The 18,972-nt window shown below is 44.8% G+C and overlaps 1 protein-coding gene across 5 annotated transcripts in view; it reads left to right on the top strand.

Annotated features, from left to right (window-relative positions):
- Window positions 1-4,958: 4,958 nt before the first annotated feature.
- RIPOR2 (RHO family interacting cell polarization regulator 2) overlaps window positions 4,959-18,972 on the top strand; it is a 254,439-nt gene continuing 240,425 nt past the window's right edge. For 3 of the 5 annotated variants that reach the window (XM_077269995.1, XM_077269990.1, XM_077269996.1), the window contains exon 1: window positions 4,959-5,295. In XM_077269995.1, coding sequence (XP_077126110.1) covers window positions 5,229-5,295 — 67 coding nt within the window. In that variant the 5' untranslated portion in view covers window positions 4,959-5,228. Of the gene's footprint in view, window positions 5,296-5,317; window positions 5,384-18,972 lie in introns of those variants that run through there. The other 2 variants (XM_077269998.1, XM_077269993.1) reach the window with 2 other exon arrangements.

Below are 18,972 nucleotides of genomic sequence, written 5' to 3'. Positions count from 1 at the left end.
CCAACTCAGAGGAGGAGGGCAACTTAGGCAAGGGCACCAAATGAACCATCTTAGAAAAGCGGTCACACACAACCCAGATAACGGACATTTTCTGTGAAACCGGGAGATCAGAAATAAAATCCATGGAAATGTGCGTCCAAGGCCTCTTCGGGATGGGCAAGGATAACAACAACCCACTAGCCCGAGAACAGCAAGGCTTAGCTCGAGCACACACTTCACAAGACTGCACAAAGGTGCGCACATCCCTAGACAAGGAAGGCCACCAAAAAGACCTGGCCACCAAGTCTCTAGTACCAAATATTCCAGGATGACCAGCCAACACAGAAGAATGGACCTCGGAGATGACTCTACTGGTCCAATCATCCGGAACAAACAGTCTTTCTGGTGGACAACGATCCGGTTTATCCACCTGAAACTCCTGCAATGCACGTCGCAAGTCTGGGGAGACGGCGGACAATATTACCCCATCCCTAAGGATACCAGTAGGCCCAGAGTCTCCAGGAGAGTCAGGCACAAAACTCCTGGAAAGAGCATCTGCCTTCACATTCTTTGAACCTGGCAGGTATGAAACCACGAAATTGAAACGAGAAAAAAACAACGACCAACGAGCCTGTCTAGGATTCAAACGCCTGGCAGACTCAAGGTAAATGAGATTCTTGTGATCAGTCAAGACCACCACACGATGTTTAGCACCCTCAAGCCAATGACGCCACTCCTCAAATGCCCACTTCATGGCCAAAAGCTCCCGATTACCCACATCATAATTGCGCTCGGCGGGCGAGAATTTTCTAGAGAAGAATGCACATGGCTTCATCACCGAGCCATTAGAACTTCTCTGTGACAAAACCGCCCCCGCTCCAATCTCGGAAGCATCAACCTCAACCTGAAAAGGAAGTGAAACATCTGGTTGACACAACACAGGAGCAGAAGAAAACCGGCGCTTAAGTTCCTGAAAGGCCTCCACGGCCGCAGGAGACCAATCAGCAACATCAGCACCCTTTTTAGTCAAATCAGTCAAAGGTTTAACAATACTGGAAAAATTAGCAATGAACCGACGATAAAAATTAGCAAACCCCAAGAACTTCTGAAGGCTCTTAACAGATGTAGGTTGTGTCCAGTCACAAATAGCCTGAACCTTGACGGGATCCATCTCAATAGTAGAAGGAGAAAAAATGTACCCCAAAAAAGAAATCTTCTGGACTCCGAAGAGACACTTTGAGCCCTTCACAAACAGAGAATTGGCCCGCAGAACCTGAAACACCTTCCTGACCTGTAGAACATGAGACTCCCAGTCATCAGAAAACACCAAAATATCATCCAAATACACAATCATAAACTTATCCAGATATTCACGGAAAATATTGTGCATAAAGGACTGAAAGACTGACGGAGCATTGGAGAGTCCAAAAGGCATTACCAAATACTCAAAATGGCCCTCAGGCGTATTAAATGCGGTTTTCCACTCATCACCGTTTTATTCGCACCAAATTATACGCACCGCGAAGATCTATCTTAGTGAACCACCTAGCCCCCTTAATGCGAGCAAACAAATCAGTTAATAATGGCAATGGATACTGATATTTGACTGTAATCTTATTCAGAAGGCGATAATCTATACAAGGCCTCAGGGAACCATCTTTTTTTGCCACGAAAAAAAAACCTGCTCCCAGAGGGGACGAAGATGGACGAATATGTCCCTTTTCCAAGGACTCCTTAATATAATTCCGCATAGCAGTATGCTCTGGCAGAGACAGATTAAATAAACGACCCTTAGGGAACTTACTGCCAGGAATCAATTCTATAGCACAGTCACACTCTCTATGAGGAGGGAGCGAATTGAGCTTAGGCTCCTCAAAAACATCCCTATAATCAGACAAAAACGCAGGGATCTCAGAAGGAGTAGATGAAGCGATTTAAATCGGAGGTGCATTATTATGAACCCCCTGACATCCCCAGCTTAACACAGACATTGTTTTCCAGTCCAGGACAGGATTATGAGTTTGTAACCATGGCAGACCAAGCACTAGTACATCATGTAAATTATACAGTACAAGGAAGCGAATCACCTCCTGATGAACGGGAGTCATGCGCATGGTCACTTGTGTCCAATACTGCGGTTTATTCATAGCCAATGGTGTAGAGTCAATTCCCTTCAGAGGAATAGGAACTTCCAGAGGCTCCAGACTAAAACCGCAGCGTTTAGCAAATGACCAATCCATAAGACTCAGGGCAGCGCCCGAATCCACATAGGCATCGACGGAAATGGAAGACAGTGAAAAAATCAGAGTCACAGACAAAATGAACTTAGGCTGCAGAGTACCAATGGCAAAAGATTTATCAACCCTTTTTGTGCGTTTAGAGCATGCTGATATAACATGAGCTGAATCACCACAATAAAAACACAATCCATTTTTCCGCCTATAATTTTGCCGTTCACTTCTGGACTGAATTCTATCACATTGCATAGTCTCAGGTGCCTGTTCAGAAGACACCGCCAACTGGTGCACGGGTTTGCGCTCCCGTAAACGCCGATCAATCTGAATGGCCATAGCCATAGACTCATTCAGACCTGTAGGCGTAGGAAACCCCACCATAATATCCTTAATGGCCTCAGAAAGACCATTTCTGAAGTTTGCAGCCAGGGCGCACTCATTCCACTGAGTAAGCACCGACCATTTCCGAAATTTTTGACAATATATTTCCGCTTCATCATGCCCCTGAGAGAGGGCTAATAAAGCCTTTTCAGCCTGAATCTCCAGGTTAGGTTCCTCATAGAGCAATCCCAATGCCAGAAAAAACGCATCCACACTGAACAATGCAGGATCCCCTGGTGCCAATGCAAATGCCCAATTCTGAGGGTCGCCCCGCAGGAAAGATATTACAATCTTGACCTGTTGAGCAGGGTCTCCAGAGGAGCGAGATTTTAAAGAAAGAAACAATTTACAATTGTTCCTGAAATTCAGGAAGGTAGATCTATCTCCAGAAAAGAACTCTGGAATAGGAATTCTAGGTTCAGACATGGGAGTGTGAACAACAAAATCCTGTATGTTTTGAACTTTTGCCGCGAGATTACTCAGGCTGGAAGCCAAACTCTGGACATCCATGTTAAACAGCTAAGATCAGAGCCATTCAAGGGTTAAGAGGAGGTAAGAAGCAGCTAGACAGCAATTAAGGGCTAGGCAGCAAAACTCTGAAGGGAAAAAAAAAAAAAAAAAATTTCCCTTAAACACTTCTTTTTCTCCTGCTTCAGCCCAAACAATTAGCACTTTGTGGGCCGGCTATACTGTCATGAATCCCCAATGGCTAGGGATAGCACAGGACAAGCAAAGTACAAATAAATAACGGACGAGCTCTAGGGTGATGGAACCTGGGCTGACCGCTGCCCTACGCCTGACAAACGCAACTAGAGATAGCCAGGGAGCGTGCCTACGTTGGTTCTAGACGCCACGCACCAGCCTAAGAGCTAACTAGTACTGCAGAGAAAATAAAGACCTCACTTGCCTCCAGAGGAATGAACCCCAAAAAGATATAGTTGCCCCCCACATGTATTGACGGTGAAATGAGAGGAAGGCACACACATAGAGATGATATATATAGCTTTAGCAAATTGAGGCCCGCTGAAAACTAGAAAGCAGAACGATACAAAAGGGGACTGAGCGGTCAGCAAAAAACCCTAATCAAAAAAAAACCATCCTGAGATTACAAGAACCCATGTGCCAACTCATGGCACATGGGGAGAACCTCAGTCCACTAGAGCTACCAGCTAGCATAGAGACATAATAAGCAAGCTGGACAAAAAAAACCAAACAACTGAAAATCAGCACTTAGCTTATCCTGAAAGATCTGGGAGCAGGTAGGCAGGAACCAAACAGAGCACATCTGAATACATTGATAGCCGGCAAGGGAATGACAGAAAGGCCAGGTAAAATAGGAAACACCCAGCCTCTGATGGACAGGTGGAAACCAAAGGCCGCAACCCACCAAAGTCACCCAGTACCAGCAGTAACCACCAGAGGGAGCCCACAAACAGAATCCACAACAGTTCCCCTTCTCCAGGCCATGTTCCCCTTCTCCAGGCCATGTTCCCCTTCTCCTGGCCATGTTCCCCTTCTCCCGGCCATGTTCCCCTTCTCCTGGCCATGTTCTCCTTCTCCTGGTCATGTTCCCCTTCTCCTGGCCATGTGCCCCTTCTCCAGGCCATGTTCCCCTTCTCCAGGCAATATGCCCCTTCTCCTGGCCATGTGTCCCTTCTCCTGGTCATGTGTCCCTTCTCCTGGCCATGTTCCCCTTCTCCTGGCCATGTTCCCCTTCTCCAGGCCATGTTCCCCTTCTCCTGGCCATGTTCCCCTTCTCCTGGCCATGTTCCCCTTTTCCTGGCCATGTTCCCCTTCTCCCGGCCATGTTCCCCTTCTCCTGGCCATGTTCTCCTTCTCCTGGTCATGTTCCCCTTCTCCTGGCCATGTGTCCCTTCTCCTGGCCATGTGCTCCTTCTCCTGGCCATGTTCCCCTTCTCCCGGCCATGTTCCCCTTCTCCTGGCCATGTTCTCCTTCTCCTGGCCATGTGTCCCTTCTCCTGGCCATGTTCTCCTTCTCCTGGCCATGTTCTCCTTCTCCTGGTCATGTTCCCCTTCTCCTGGCCATGTGTCCCTTCTCCTGGCCATGTTCCCCTTCTCCTGGCCATGTGTCCCTTCTCCTGGCCATGTGCCCCTTCTCCTGGATGACTGTGCCAGACTTTCCACACAGTGATCAAAACCAGTGAAAATGAAATCTGGTGGCGTCTCCCAGAGAGACCAATCAGGTCTCAGCTCTCATTTCTGTCTGTCCTCTGGAGTATAACAGCTGCGCCCTGATTGGTTGAACTGGAGCAGTCCTGTCCATCAGCAGTCCTGATGACTGGCCATAGTAATAAATGTGTTCTGCCTCGCTCTGCTCACTTCCTGGGTGGGTCTGTATATAGAACCACAGCACTTATCTCATGCCCGAGAGCATCCTGCCCAGCACTGGCACCGCTCCTCACCCTCTGTTTCCATGCCAACGTACAACTTCCTGCGAGCATAAAAAGCTTTGCCCATCCCGGAGCATTACCCCATGTCACCAGTGCTATCCCCTAATGTGGCTGTGTAGTCAGGGGGCGGCAGGCACGGCAGGCACGGCTCCGGGTCTCCTCAGCTCAGTCAGTCAGGGCGCGCTGTGCTGTGAGGAGGCAGCTGCACCACACTCGGGAAAAGATGTCCACGGAGGAGGAGATGAGCCACCTGGGAGACCTGGAGGAGACGGACGATGTCCTGGCTGAAGGTAGAGACTTCTTGTACATGGTGCTGCTGAGAACACGGCAGTGCGAGGCTGCAGCATGGCTGCTCAGGTGGGACAGCTCGGCTCTGAGGTAACTCGGCCCCTCACTGCACCTGCTGCTGAGATGGAGGGCAGTGTCCGTCAGTAATGGGGATCCTGTCAGGGGCAGGTAGTCAGAGACCCCCAGGGGGACACCTACAGGTGCTGACTTCTATAGGAGCAGTATCTAGAGGCCATGGGTCCCCTCAGCGTCCGGGGTTGGGATCCTCCTTTCTCAGGCCGTGTTCACACTGTCTATTTCTGCCAAAGAGTGGCCGGTTTTCAAGCAGAAGACAATTCTGGTCTCCTTTTCATTGGATGGTTGTAAATCTGCAATGTTAGTGTTCGGTCATCCTCTGAGCGCTTTGTCGACATGTTTTTTAAAAATTGCATTAAGCAATTTAAATGTGTGTGCGTGTGTGAAAAAAAAAAAAATATATATAATATATAAACTCTGAAAGCAGTCTGGTCATCTTCTTAGCCTTCATATTAACGCCATGTGTCCACTGTGAGTACCAGAAAAATGGATGGGATTTCTCAGGCCCAGGTGCAGGTTTAAAGTCAGCAACATGTCTGTTTTTCTTAGGCTGTGTTTCCACGTTCAGGAAACGCTGCGTAGAGCCGCAGCGTCAAACACGCAGCGTCCAGATGGCAGTAATAGCAAGAAAACGAGCACTCACCATCTGTACAAAAGTCTTCCTTTATTGCGGCTTCATGTTAAAAAAGCAGGATATTACAGGGAGAACTGTGGTTCCTAGTGACGACGATCGTTTCGCTCCTCTGAGCTTCTACGGGACCCGTAGAAGCTCAGAGGAGCGAAACGATCGTCGTCACTAGGAACCACAGTTCTCCCTGTAATATCCTGCTTTTTTAACATGAAGCCGCAATAAAGGAAGACTTTTGTACAGATGGTGAGTGCTCGTTTTCTTGCTATTACTGCCATATAGACATTGTTTCCTGTTTTCACGAGCACCCGATTCTGTTGTGGCAGTAACAACGCCTGGTTATTTGCCAGTAAAGCACAGGTGGGTCGATGCTGATAGTGCGTCAAACTTTTTTTCTTTTTTTTTTCTTTTTTGTTTTCTTACGCAGCGTCCAGATGTTACAGCATAGTGGAGGGGATCTCGTGAAATCCCGTCTCCACTATGCATTAAAAGACGCATGCGGCAGACCCGCGGAAACGGACATGTGGCGCGTCTTATCAGAACGCAGCATGTCCTTACAATGCGGCGACGTGTTAAACAACGCATGAAAATGCAGGTGACCTGCCAGTGACCTCAGGTGCAGATTTTACCTGCGTAAAATCCTGACCAAATCCTGATGCAATCCTGAATGTGGACACATTCCCTTACAAATATAGACCCAAAAGAAGGGAGTAAATGTTCTCTATAGTTAATATGTTCTCTCACAAATATGTTGAGTTTTCTGTGCAGGAAGTATGAAAAAAAAAAAAACCAAAGCCACTTTATTAAAAACATAATATGAACTAGAGAAAAAAAAACACATGTAATCTGATTTGCATAATAGGTGCAAAAAAATCTGCAACATTAAGGGTATGTGCACACGTTGCAGATTCCATTGCGGATTTTTCCGTGTGGATTCTGCAGAATCCGCAGGTAAAACGCCCTGTGGGTTTTGTGCAGATTCCACCTGCGGTTTTTCACCTGCGGATTCCTATTATGGAATAGGTGCAAAACACTGCAGAATCCACACAAAGAATTGACATGCTGCGGAAAATAAACCGCAGAATTTTCCGCAGCATGTGCACTGCGGATTTCATTTTCCATAGGTTTACATGGTACAGTACACCGCATGGAAAACTGCGATCCGCAACATGTGCACATACCCTTTAAGCTCAGTGTGAACATATCCTTAAGTTTTGTTTGTGTTTTTTTTTTTTTTATTTGTTTTTTTTTCCCTTTCAATCAACTTTAATTTTTTTTTTTTTAGTTATGGAGCAGCTTCATAACACTTGAATGGTTCACTCCCTTTTAACTGCTTGCCACTATTTTTTATTTTTTTAACTCTGAAGTTGTTAAAAAAAAAAAAAAAGCACGAGAGAGCTTAAACATATACCATATGAACAAAGTGAGTTTTCACGAAAAAATTAATAGGAAGAGACCTTTTTTAAGTCTTTTCAGAGCGGACAAAAACACCTGATAAGCCTTATGAACATACTTTTGGTTCCTTATGTTAGGGTATTAGAGGTTTCATAAATGAGTAGAGATGAGTGCACCCGTGGATGTTTGGGTTCGGACAAAGCTCAGTTCATTAACAAAGTGGGGAGAATCCCAAAGAAATCTCTCTACCATACCATAAAACTTAGCTTTTATTAATGCTTATATTTAAAATTCATATGGGTATAAAATGTTTGTCCTTTATCAGCCTTGCGATAATTATATTTCAGTGGTTGTCTCTTCGTACGTTCATTGGATTATAGCACAAGTCCACCCAGCATGTTTCACTGCATGTGCGGCTTTATCAGGGGATGGGACCTTAGGCATTATACTTGTAAGGGCTGAGCCAGACGGGCATATAACTCATGCGATAATTGCACTGCATGCACTAGCCTGCCACCTCTCCTGACCTGAGCAAGACAGTATGATGTATTTCTATGCAGCTTTCAAGCTCGGGTCAGGAGAGCCGACAGTCAGTACAAGGTTTACAATGCGATACTCGCACGAGAAAAACGGCAGTCTGTCTCTGCCCTATGTGTATGGAAGTGTGGCCGCGCCCACTGGCCGAGAGTATGTATCACACATGCATACCCTCCGGTACCGGGTCAGAAGCCGGCGAATCCCCTCAGTGCACACTGTGTGCGCTGGGAAGATTCAGAAGTCTGCAGTCACCCAGTGTGAGGTTAGGCTACTCTGCAGGTGATACTGTATGTAATACACATATATCAGTACTGTGCAAAAGTTCTAGGCGGATGTGGAAAATATGCTACAAAGTAAGCATGCTTTAAAAAATTAACCCCTTCCCGACCCATGACGCCACGTAGGCGTCATGAAAACCCGTGCCAATCCGACCCATGACGCCTATGTGGCGTCATGGAATGATCGCGTCGCTGCAGATCGGGTGAAAGGGTTAACTCCTATTTTACCCGATCTGCAGAGACAGGGGGAGTGGTACTTCAGCCCAGGGGGGGTGGCTTCACCCCCCCGTGGCTACGATCGCTCTGATTGGCTGTTGAAAGTGAAACTGCCAATCAGAGCGATTTGTAATATTTCACCTAAAAAAACTGGTGAAATATTACAATCCAGCCATGGCCGATGCTGCAATATCATCGGCCATGGCTGGAAAACCTGAAGTGACCCCCCCCCCCCCCCCCCCCACCCCACCGATCGCCCCCCCAGTCCTCCGTTATGGGGTCCGGTCCCCTCCGTCCTGTGCTCCGCTCCCCCGTCCTCTTGCCCGCTCCCCCCCTGCTCCTATGTCACCCCCCGGTGCTCTGACGCCCCCCCCGTGCCCCGATCTCCCCCCCCCCCCCCCCCCCCCCCCCTTATACTTACCGAGGCTCCCGGTGTCGGTCCGTCTCCTCGCTGGGCGCCGCCGCCGGCAGATTCATTACAAGTGCATTTTGATCGCTGTGGTAGGTTCTATCACAGCGATCAAAATAAACAAATTAATAAATAAACCCCCCCCTTTATCACCCCCATAGGTAGGGACAATAATAAAATAAAGAAAATAATTTTTTTTTTCTTTTTCCACTAGGGTTAGAACTAGGGTTAGGGTTAGAACTAGGGGTTAGGGTTACGGGAAGGGTTAGGGTTAGGGGTAGGGTTATGGTTACAGGTAGGGTTAGGGTTATGGCATGTGCGGATCCGAAGCGGATCGTCCGCGGATCCGCAGCGGATTGGCCGCGGATCCGCAGCGGATTGGCCGCTGCGAATTCGTAGCAGTTTTCCATCAGGTTTACAGAACCGTGTACACCTATGGAAAACCAAATCCGCTGTGCCCATGGTGCGGAACATTCCGTGCAGAAACGCTGCGTTGTATTTTCTGCAGCATGTCAATTCTTTGTGCGGATTCCGCAGCGTTTTACACCTGTTCCTCAATAGGAATCCGCAGGTGAAATCCGCGCAAAAAAACACTGGAAATCTGCTGTAAATCCGCAGGTAAAACGCAGTGCCTTTTACCTGCAGATTTTTCAAAAATGGTGCGGAAAAATCTCACACGAATCCGCAACGTGGGCACATACCCTTAGGGTTAGGGTTGGAATTAGAGTTAGGGTTGGAAATAGGGTTAAGATTAGGCTTGTGGTTAGGGTTACGGATAGGGTTAGGGGTGTGTTGGGGTTACAGTTGTGGTTAGGGTTGGGATTAGGGTTAGGGTTGGGATTAGGGTTAGGATTAGGGTTAGGGTTGGAATTAGGGTTACGGGTGTGTTGGGGTTAGGGTTGTGGTTAGGGGTGTGTTGGGGTTAGGCTTATGGCTACAGTTGGGATTAGGATTAGGGGTGTGTTGGGGTTAGTGTTGAAGTTAGAATTGAGGGGTTTCCACTGTTTAGGCACATCAGGGGTCTCCAAACGCAACATGGCGCCACCATTGATTCCAGCCAATCTTGCATTCAAAAAGTCAAATGGTGCTCCCTACCTTCCAAGCCCCGACGTGCGCCCAAACAGTGGTTTACCCCCACATTTGGGGTACCAGCGTACTCAGGACAAACTGGGCAACAACTGTTGGGGTCCAATTTCTCCTGTTACCCTTGCAAAAATAAAAAATTACTTGCTAAGACATAATTTTTGAGGAAAGAACAATTATTTTTTATTTTCACGGCTCTGCGTTATAAACTTCTGTGAAGCACTTGGGGGTTGAAAGTGGTCACCACACATCTAGATAAGTTCCTTCGGGGGTCTAGTTTCCAAAATGGGGTCACTTGTGGGGTGTTTCTACTGTTAAGGCACATCAGGGGCTCTGCAAATGCAACGTGACACCCGCAGACCATTCCATCAAAGTCTGCATTTCAAATGTCACTACTTCCCTTCCGAGCCCTGACGTGCGCCCAAACAGTGGTTTACCCCCACATATGAGGTATCACTGTACTCACAACAAACTGGGCAACAAACATTGGGGCCCAATTTCTCCTGTTACCCTTGTGAAAATAAAAAATTGCTTGCTAAAACATCTTTTTTGAGGAAAGAAAAATGATTTTTTTATTTTCACAGCTCTGCGTTGTAAACTTCTGTGAAGCACTTGGGGGTTGAAAGTGCTCACCACACATCTAGATAAGTTCCCTTGGGGGTCTAGTTTCCAAAATGGAGTCACTTGTGGGGAGTTCCTACTGTTTAGGCACATCAGGGGCTCTGCAAACGCAACCTGACGCCTGCAGAGCATTCCATCAAAGTCTGCATTTCAAAACGTCACTACTTCCCTTCCGAACCCCGACGTGTGCCAAAACAGTGGTTTACCCCCACATATGGGGTATCAGCGTACTCAGGAGAAACTGGACAACAACTTTTGGGGTCCAATTTCTCCTGTTACCCTTGGGAAAATAAAAAATTGTGGGCTAAAAAATCATTTTTGAGAAAAGAAAAATTTATTTTTTATTTTCACGGCTCTGCGTTATAAACTTCTGTGAAGCACCTGGGGGTTATAAGTGCTCACTATGCATCTAGATAAGTTCCTTGGGGGGTCTAGTTTCCAAAATGGGGTCACTTGTAGGGGAGCTCCAATGTTTAGGCACACAGGGGCTCTCCAAACGCGACATGGTGTCCGCTAACGATTGGAGCTAATTTTCCATTCAAAAAGTCAAATGGCACGCCTCCCCTTCCGAGCCTTGCCGTGCACCCAAACAGTGGTTTACCCCCACATATGAGGTATCAACGTACTCAGCAGAAATTGCCCAACAAATTTTAGGATCCATTTTATCCTGTTGCCCATGTGAAAATGAAAAAATTGAGGCTAAAATAATTTTTTTGTGAAAAAAAAAAAAGTACTGTTTCATTTTTACGGATCAATTTGTGAAGCACCTGGGGGTTATAAGTGCTCACTATGCTTCTAGATAAGTTCCTTGGGGGGTCTAGTTTCCAAAATGGGGTCACTTGTGGGGGAGCTCCAATGTTTAGGCACACGGGGGGCTCTCCAAACGCGACATGGTGTCCACTAAAGATTGGAGCCAATTTTTCATTGAAAAAGTCAAATGGCGCTCCTTCCCTTCCGAGCCCTGCCGTGCGCCCAAACAGTGGTTTACCCCCACATATGAGGTATCAGCGTACTCAGGATAAATTGGACATCAATGTCCGTGGTCCAGTTTCTCCTTTTACCCTTGGGAAAATAAAAAACATTTCCCTAAAAGATCATTTTTGTGACTAAAAAGTTAAATGTTCATTTTTTACTTCCATGTTGCTTCTGCTGCTGTGAAACACCTGGAGGGTTAATAAACTTCTTGAATGTGGTTTTGAGCACCTTGAGGGGTGCAGTTTTTAGAATGGTGTCACTTTTGGGTATTTTCAGCCATATAGAACCCTCAAACTGACTTCAAATGTGAGGTGGTCCCTAAAAAAAATGGTTTTGTAAATTTTGTTGGAAAAATGAGAAATCACTGGTCAAATTTTAACCCTTATAACTTCCTAGCAAAAAAAAAAATTGTTTCCAAAATTGTGCTGATGTAAAGTAGACATGTGGGAAATGTTATTTATTAACTATTTTGTGTCCCATAACTCTCTGGTTTAACAGAATAAAAATTCAAAATGTGAAAATTGCTAAATTTTCAAAATTTTTGCCAAATTTCTGTTTTTTTTCACAAATAAACTCAGAAATTATCGACCTAAATTTACCACTAACATGAAGCCCAATATGTCACGAAAAAACAATCTCAGAATCGCTAGGATCCGTTGAAGCGTTCCTGAGTTATTACCTCATAAAGGGACACTGGTCAGAATTGCAAAAAACGGCAAGGTCATTAAGGCCAAAATAGGCTGGGTCATGAAGGGGTTAACCAAGTATTTAATAGTTTATCAATTAATATGGAGAGAGAATGAACAAAAGTGAAAACTAAATCACTTGCACTAGTGTTTGAAGGAACTCTGCCCAGAGGGTGCTCCAAACATCTTGGAAAACCAATCACTAGTGATGAGCGAGTATGCTCGTTACCCGAGATTTCCAGAGCATGCTCAGGTGTTAGGCCGGTGTCACACTCAGCGTATGAAAATACGGTCCGTTTTTTACGGCCGTAATATGCAGAAATGTTCCCAAAATAGTGATCCATATGTCATCCGTAGGCAGTGTGTGGCAGCGTATTTTGCGCATGGCATCCTCCGTATGTAATCCGTATGGCAGCCGTACTGCGATATTTTCTCGCAGGCTTGCAAAACCGACATCTAATGGATTTTTCGGCTCAAATGTCCGTTAAAAAAATATACTCTGTGTATGTGTGTGTGTGTGTATATATATATATATATATATATATATATATATATATATATATATATATATATATATATATATATATATATATATATATCTCATTGAGACATATATACTGTATTTATATTTAGTTCAGCGCTAGAATATTATTTCAATTGCCGGCTTTTGCTTTCTCCTTCCCAAACCCGACATATGAGACATGGTTTACATACAGTAAACCATCTCATATCCCTTTTTTTTTTTTTGCATATTCCACACTACTAATGTTAGTAGTGTGTATGTACAAAATTTGGGCTCCCTAGCTATTAAATTAAAGGGGTAAATCGCAGAAAAAATTGGCGTGGGCTCCCGCGCAATTTTCTCCGCCAGAGTGGTAAAGCCAGTGACTGAGGGCAGATATTAATAGCCTGGAGAGGGACCATGGTTATTGGCCCCCCCTGGCTACAAACATCTGCCCCCAGCCACAGCAGAAAAGGCACATCTGGAAGATGCGCCTATTCTGGCACTTGGCCACTCTCTTCCCACTCCCGTGTAGCGGTGGGATATGGGGTAATGAAGGGTTAATGTCACCTTGCTATTGTAAGGTGACATTAAGCCAGATTAATAATGGAGAGGCGTCAATTATGACACCTATCCATTATTAATCCAATAGTACGAAATGGTTAATAAAACACACACACATTGTTACAAAGTACTTTAATGAAATAAAGACAAGGTGTTGTAATATTTTATTATTCTCTTAATCCACCTGAAGACCCTCGTTCTGTAAAAAAGGAAAAATAAAAAAACAACAATATCCCATACCTTCCCGCGTTCTGGCACGTCCAACGATGTAAATCCATCTGAAGGGGTTAAATCATTTTACACCCAGGAGCTTTGCTAAAGCAGCTGTGCTCGTGGTTGTAAAAATACGGGGATTGAATGGAGTGCAGGGGAATGTCTTGTAGTTACCTTGAGTCGCAGTGATGCGCCCTCTGCTGGATGTCCTCATATGAACTCGAGCCTGGGAAATATATATACCTATTCTATGTGTAGACATTTATTCTACTTATTCTATTCTTTCAGTGTGATTTTACTGTACACGGCACTGAATTGCCAGCTTTTCTAGAGAACACCGCTGCGTATTTCTCGCAAGTCACACGCATGGTCCGTGTGTAATTCGTATTTTTCTCGCCCCCATAGACTTTCATTGGCAATTTTTTTGCACAATACGGTGACAAACGCAGCATGCTGCGATTTTCTACGGCCGTACAAGACCGTATAATACGGATCAGTAAAATACGGCAGATAGGAGCTGAGCCATAGGGAATCATTGTACCGTATGCAATCCGTATTTTCTGCACCTCTCATAAGTCCGTAAAACTCGCTAGTGTGACGCCGGCCTTACTCTGAGTATCTGGGAGTGCTCGGAGGTTTAGTCTGCGTCTCCGCAGCTCCATGATTTACGGCTGCTAGACAGCCTGAGTACATGTTGTTGGGGTTGCCTGTTTGTTAGGGAATCCCCATATGTATTCAGACTGTCTAGCAGCCGCAAATCATGGAGCTGCGGAGACACAAACTAAATATCTGAACACTCCCAAATACTCAGAGTAACACCCGAGCATGCTCTGGAAATGAGCTCATCACTACTAATCACCCATCTTCTAAAGATGTAGGCTTGCATCTCTTCATGTAATCCCAGCCAAACTTGAAGAGTGGAGGCATATCGTCACTTCCAGAACCGCTTGTTTTACTTGTCATGGATAGTTCTTAATGACATTGTATGTTTGGGTTTGATGCCCTGCTGCAGAATAAATTGTAGTCAGATGCCTCCCTTGTGGTATTCCATGTTATATAAGAATCTGCCTATACTTCTCGGCATTGAGGACCATGAACACAGTGGTAAACCATAGAAACTCTGTGCATCAAAGAAGGACACATCATGCGTATTTGGATTTGAAATTGTTCATCATTAGCAGCCACCACTGGTACCCAGCTACACCCCAAATACAAGTCTGGCCAGAAGTGGGCTTCATGGAAGAATTTCTGTCAAAAAATATTCCTTTGACATGGAAACGAGGCCAAGTGACTGAACTATCCATAAAAACATAGAAATTGGGGTGCAGAAAAATGGCATGTGCTCTGGACTGAAAAGTTGAATAATTTGGCAGTAACAAGAGTTTGTCATCAAAAGGTTGGCGAGCGATACAAAAATGACTGTCTGCACGTAACAGCGGAAGTTCCTTGCAAGTTTGGGGCTGCATTTGAGAAAATGAAGTTGGGAATTTGGTTAAGATGAATGGTAATCATGCAATACGATCACAAAGGTTTTGCAGGAAACTGGAGGAGAGAGAGAGAAAACAAGAGTGCGCTACCTAAGCGCAATATATAAGATATAAAAATAGAGGTGGTCCTCATAAGAGCTCACCTGTAAAAGTTGTGCGAGATGGGCACAACACTATGCTAGAATTTTAAAGATGATTGGGATACAACCTTGTGGCTTGCCGCACATCCCATCCGAAATAAGTGGAGTTGTGCTAGTCCTATTCACAGCTCCATGTGGAAGCGTAGAAGGAAAAGATTTCGGATGTTTATAGCCTGGGAAGGGAGTAATACCGATGGAACTTCCCAGGCTATTAATATCAGCTCAATGGATATTGCCTCCCCGGCTAAAGACATCAGCACTCAGCCTCCCCAGAAAAGCACTTAGCCTCGCTCTTCCCACTTGCCCTGTAGTGGTGGCAAGTGGGGAATAGTTGTGGGGGTTGATGTCACCTTTTGTGACATCAAGCCACGAGGTCAGTAATAGAGGCGTCAATGAGACGCTCCATTACTAACCGCACAGTCAAATTGTTAAGAAAACAGACACCCAGTAAAAATCCTTTAATTGAAATAAAGACACACTCTTATTTAAACCATACTTACAACCACACCTAATTCCTGCGAAGCCCTTGATCTCCTGTAATAAAAGTAAAATTATAAACCAACATTATACCCTGTCCGTCGTTGTGTCCCACGCAGTAATCCATATCTGGGGAATATAGAGTTTTCAACCTGGACAGTGCCAAGATGCGACCATCCCGGCTGAAAACCACTGGTGAGTGAGCTGCTGAGAGCAGCTTCAGTGACTAGCGGTGATGTCACTGAAGCTGTGCTCCCTAACAGCCTGAACTGCGGTGAATTATGGACCGTGGGAAACCTGTCACTTTGTACGCGGCAGATCATTTGCCGGCTCTTAATCTGTGTGTGTGTACAGTACAGACCAAAAGTTTGGACACACCATCTCATTAAAACATTTTTCTGTATTTTCATGACTCTGAAAATTTTACATTCACACTGAAGGCATCAAAACTATGAATTAACACATGTGGAATTATATACTTAACAAAAAAGTGTGAAACAACTGAAATTATGTCTTATATTCTAGGTTCTTCAAAGTAGCCACCTTTTGCTTTGACTGCTTTGCACACTTTTGGCATTCTCTTGATGAGCTTCAAGAGTTAGTCACTTGGAATGGTTTTCACTTTACAGGTGTGCCCTGTCAGGTTTAATAAGTGGGATTTCTTGCCTTATACATGGGGTTGGGACCATCAGTTGTGTTGTGCAGAAGTCTGGTGGATACACAGCTGATAGTCCTACTGAATAGACTGTTAGAATTTGTATTATGGCAAGAATAAAACAGCTAAGTAAAGAAAAATGAGTGGCCATCATTACTTTAAGAAATTAAGGTCAGTCAGTCCGAAAAATTGGGCAAACTTTGAAAGTATCCCCAAGTGCAGTGGCAAAAACCATCAAGCGCTACAAAGAAACTGGCTCACATGAGGACCGTCCCAGGAAAGGAAGACCAAGAGTCACCTCTGCTTCTGAGGATGTTTATCCGAGTCACCGGCCTCAGAAATTGCAGGTTAACAGCAGCTCAGATTAGAGACCAGGTCAATGCCACACAGAATTCTAGCAGCAGACACATCTCTACAACAACTGTTAAGAGGAGACTTTGTGCTGCAGGCCTTCATGGTAAAATAGCTGCTAGGAAACCACTGCTAAGGACAGGCAACAAGCAGAGACTTTTTTTTCGCTAAAGAACACAAGGAATGGACATTAGACCAGTGGAAATCTGTGCTTTGGTCTGATGAGTCCAAATTTGAGATCTTTGGTTCCAACCACTGTGTCTTTGTGCGACGCAGAAAAGGTGAACGGATGGACTCTACATGCCTGGTTCCCACCATGAAGCATGGAGGAGGAGGTGTGATGGTGTGGGGGTGCTTTGATGGTGACACTGTTGGGGATTTATTCAACTTAGAAGGCAAACTGCACCAGCATGGCTACCACAGCATCTTGCAGCGGCATGCTATTCCATCCGGTTTGCGTTTAGTTGGACTATCATTTATTTTTCAACAGGACAATGACCCCAAACACACCTCCAGGCTGTATAAGGGCTATTTGACCAAGAATATATATTTTGCATGTGTCTGTGTTTTGAAGAATATTTCATTTTAAAGCGATGTGTAAATGACAGAGAGCTGCTGTATGTAAAAGCTCATGTTAAAATCGCATTGCATACGGATGTCATACGGATACATAGATGCGAGGAAATTGCATCATCTCATTGCAAACGGATTACACACAGATGACCATGCTTGGGACACTCGTGCGACTCTTGGCCAAGAGAATCGGACCGATTTTTTAAGACGTTACGTGTGACGCCGGCCTAAGTATAAAAAATCCTCCATTTCTTGTCAGTGGAGGCTGTGGCTCATAGTTTTACTGCCTGCAAAGGTGCATGTTGTCGGTTCGAATCCTGATGAGACCAGATCACAAGAAGAGAATTATTCATTTTATCAATCAGAAGTGTGCATTGATGCCGGCCAGCCCTGCCCCGGAGGAAGATGAGCTATGGAACAATTAATATGTTGCACTGGAAGTTAGGACGGAGTCTTGACATTTTGGGACAGAGACTGACCCCTCAAATCAAGACAGTCCCACTGAATGTGAGACTGGAGCTATGCCAGCACTGCCAAATGTTTTCCCAATGTTTAACCTACTGTAAGTCTGGTCCTTCTGGGGATGTTGGGGTGTCTTCTGGAACTTTTTTTTTTTTCCCCTAATTAAATGAAAAGGGCATTGACAAATTGGTGATGGACATGCTCTGTCTGGCTCACAAACTGCTTAGTTTTTTATTACCATATATACATTTGTGGATGAGGGTAATGTAATATTTGCATGTAGTTGAACGGTCCGTCAGTAGGGATGGGAGCTCTTGAACATTCTGTCTTTAAATGTTCTGAAACTTGAGTTCCCATACGACGCCTACTAAAAACACAGGTAGAACATACAAGCTTCATGCAGATGTTTCTCTTAGACAGATTTGAAGCCAGGCCCCCAAAACTGAAGGACAACAGAACTATAGACCAAGCCACACTTCTGTAGACCGAATACAGGCTGCCATACATGACATTCTTCTGACTGTCATACCTATGTATAGGAGCAATTCTACTTCTTACAATCAATTATAGTGACTGTTATACTTAGAAGAAAAAAAAGTATTTTCAAGTCTAGCCCGCATTTCAGTAGCCACTAGATTTACATGAGAATTAATACCGTGCCCTCAAGCTTACTGCGTATGTCGTCTTCTGTTGTAATGTGTTTAGGAAAGGTCATATCTCAACTACTAACTGAGGTGTGGCACACGCTAACCAGTGTTCTCTGTAACCACTGTGGTTTGGTTATGCGCTCATGTGAGACACAGGTGTTTCTTTTATCCCCACTATAATGTTTAGTCAAGAAGTGTTTTTAGATTTTTTTTTTTTTTTTTTTCTGACGATATGAAAGTCTTGAAGGGGTGTATGATAAAGCATTTAACACATGATACAGGTCTACACAATATTCTCAGCAAGACTGTCCCAAATACTGAACATTTCCAGTGTGAACCTCCTGCAGTGTAAATGCTGTCAAAAACCACAGATGCAGTTTAAACCTTGGGAAGTATACAAAAAACAATGCAATAAATATTATTATAACAGCGTTTTGCAGGCTTTTCTGTAAAGCCTAAAAAAATATTAATTTGTCACACCATTCCTCTATGGTCCTCACCCAACTACATAATGAAGTAACAACATTAGATCTCCATCTGTGATTCACCCATACCCTCTACAGACTGCCAGTGTGCTCTTTCCTTGTCAATGCGCTGATGCAGTACATGTGTGATCTGCCCACCCTGCCTGAAGACTTGGATACTTTTTTCCCTCTTCACTCTGATTCTGCCTGTGAGGGCTCTCTGCACACTGCAGATAAGTGT

Source organism: Ranitomeya variabilis, chromosome 6 (genome assembly GCF_051348905.1).
Source record: "Ranitomeya variabilis isolate aRanVar5 chromosome 6, aRanVar5.hap1, whole genome shotgun sequence".
NCBI classification, from domain to species: domain Eukaryota; kingdom Metazoa; phylum Chordata; class Amphibia; order Anura; family Dendrobatidae; genus Ranitomeya; species Ranitomeya variabilis.
Note: the sequence above shows the minus strand (reverse complement) of the source record. Positions and strands in the feature narration are given on the sequence as shown.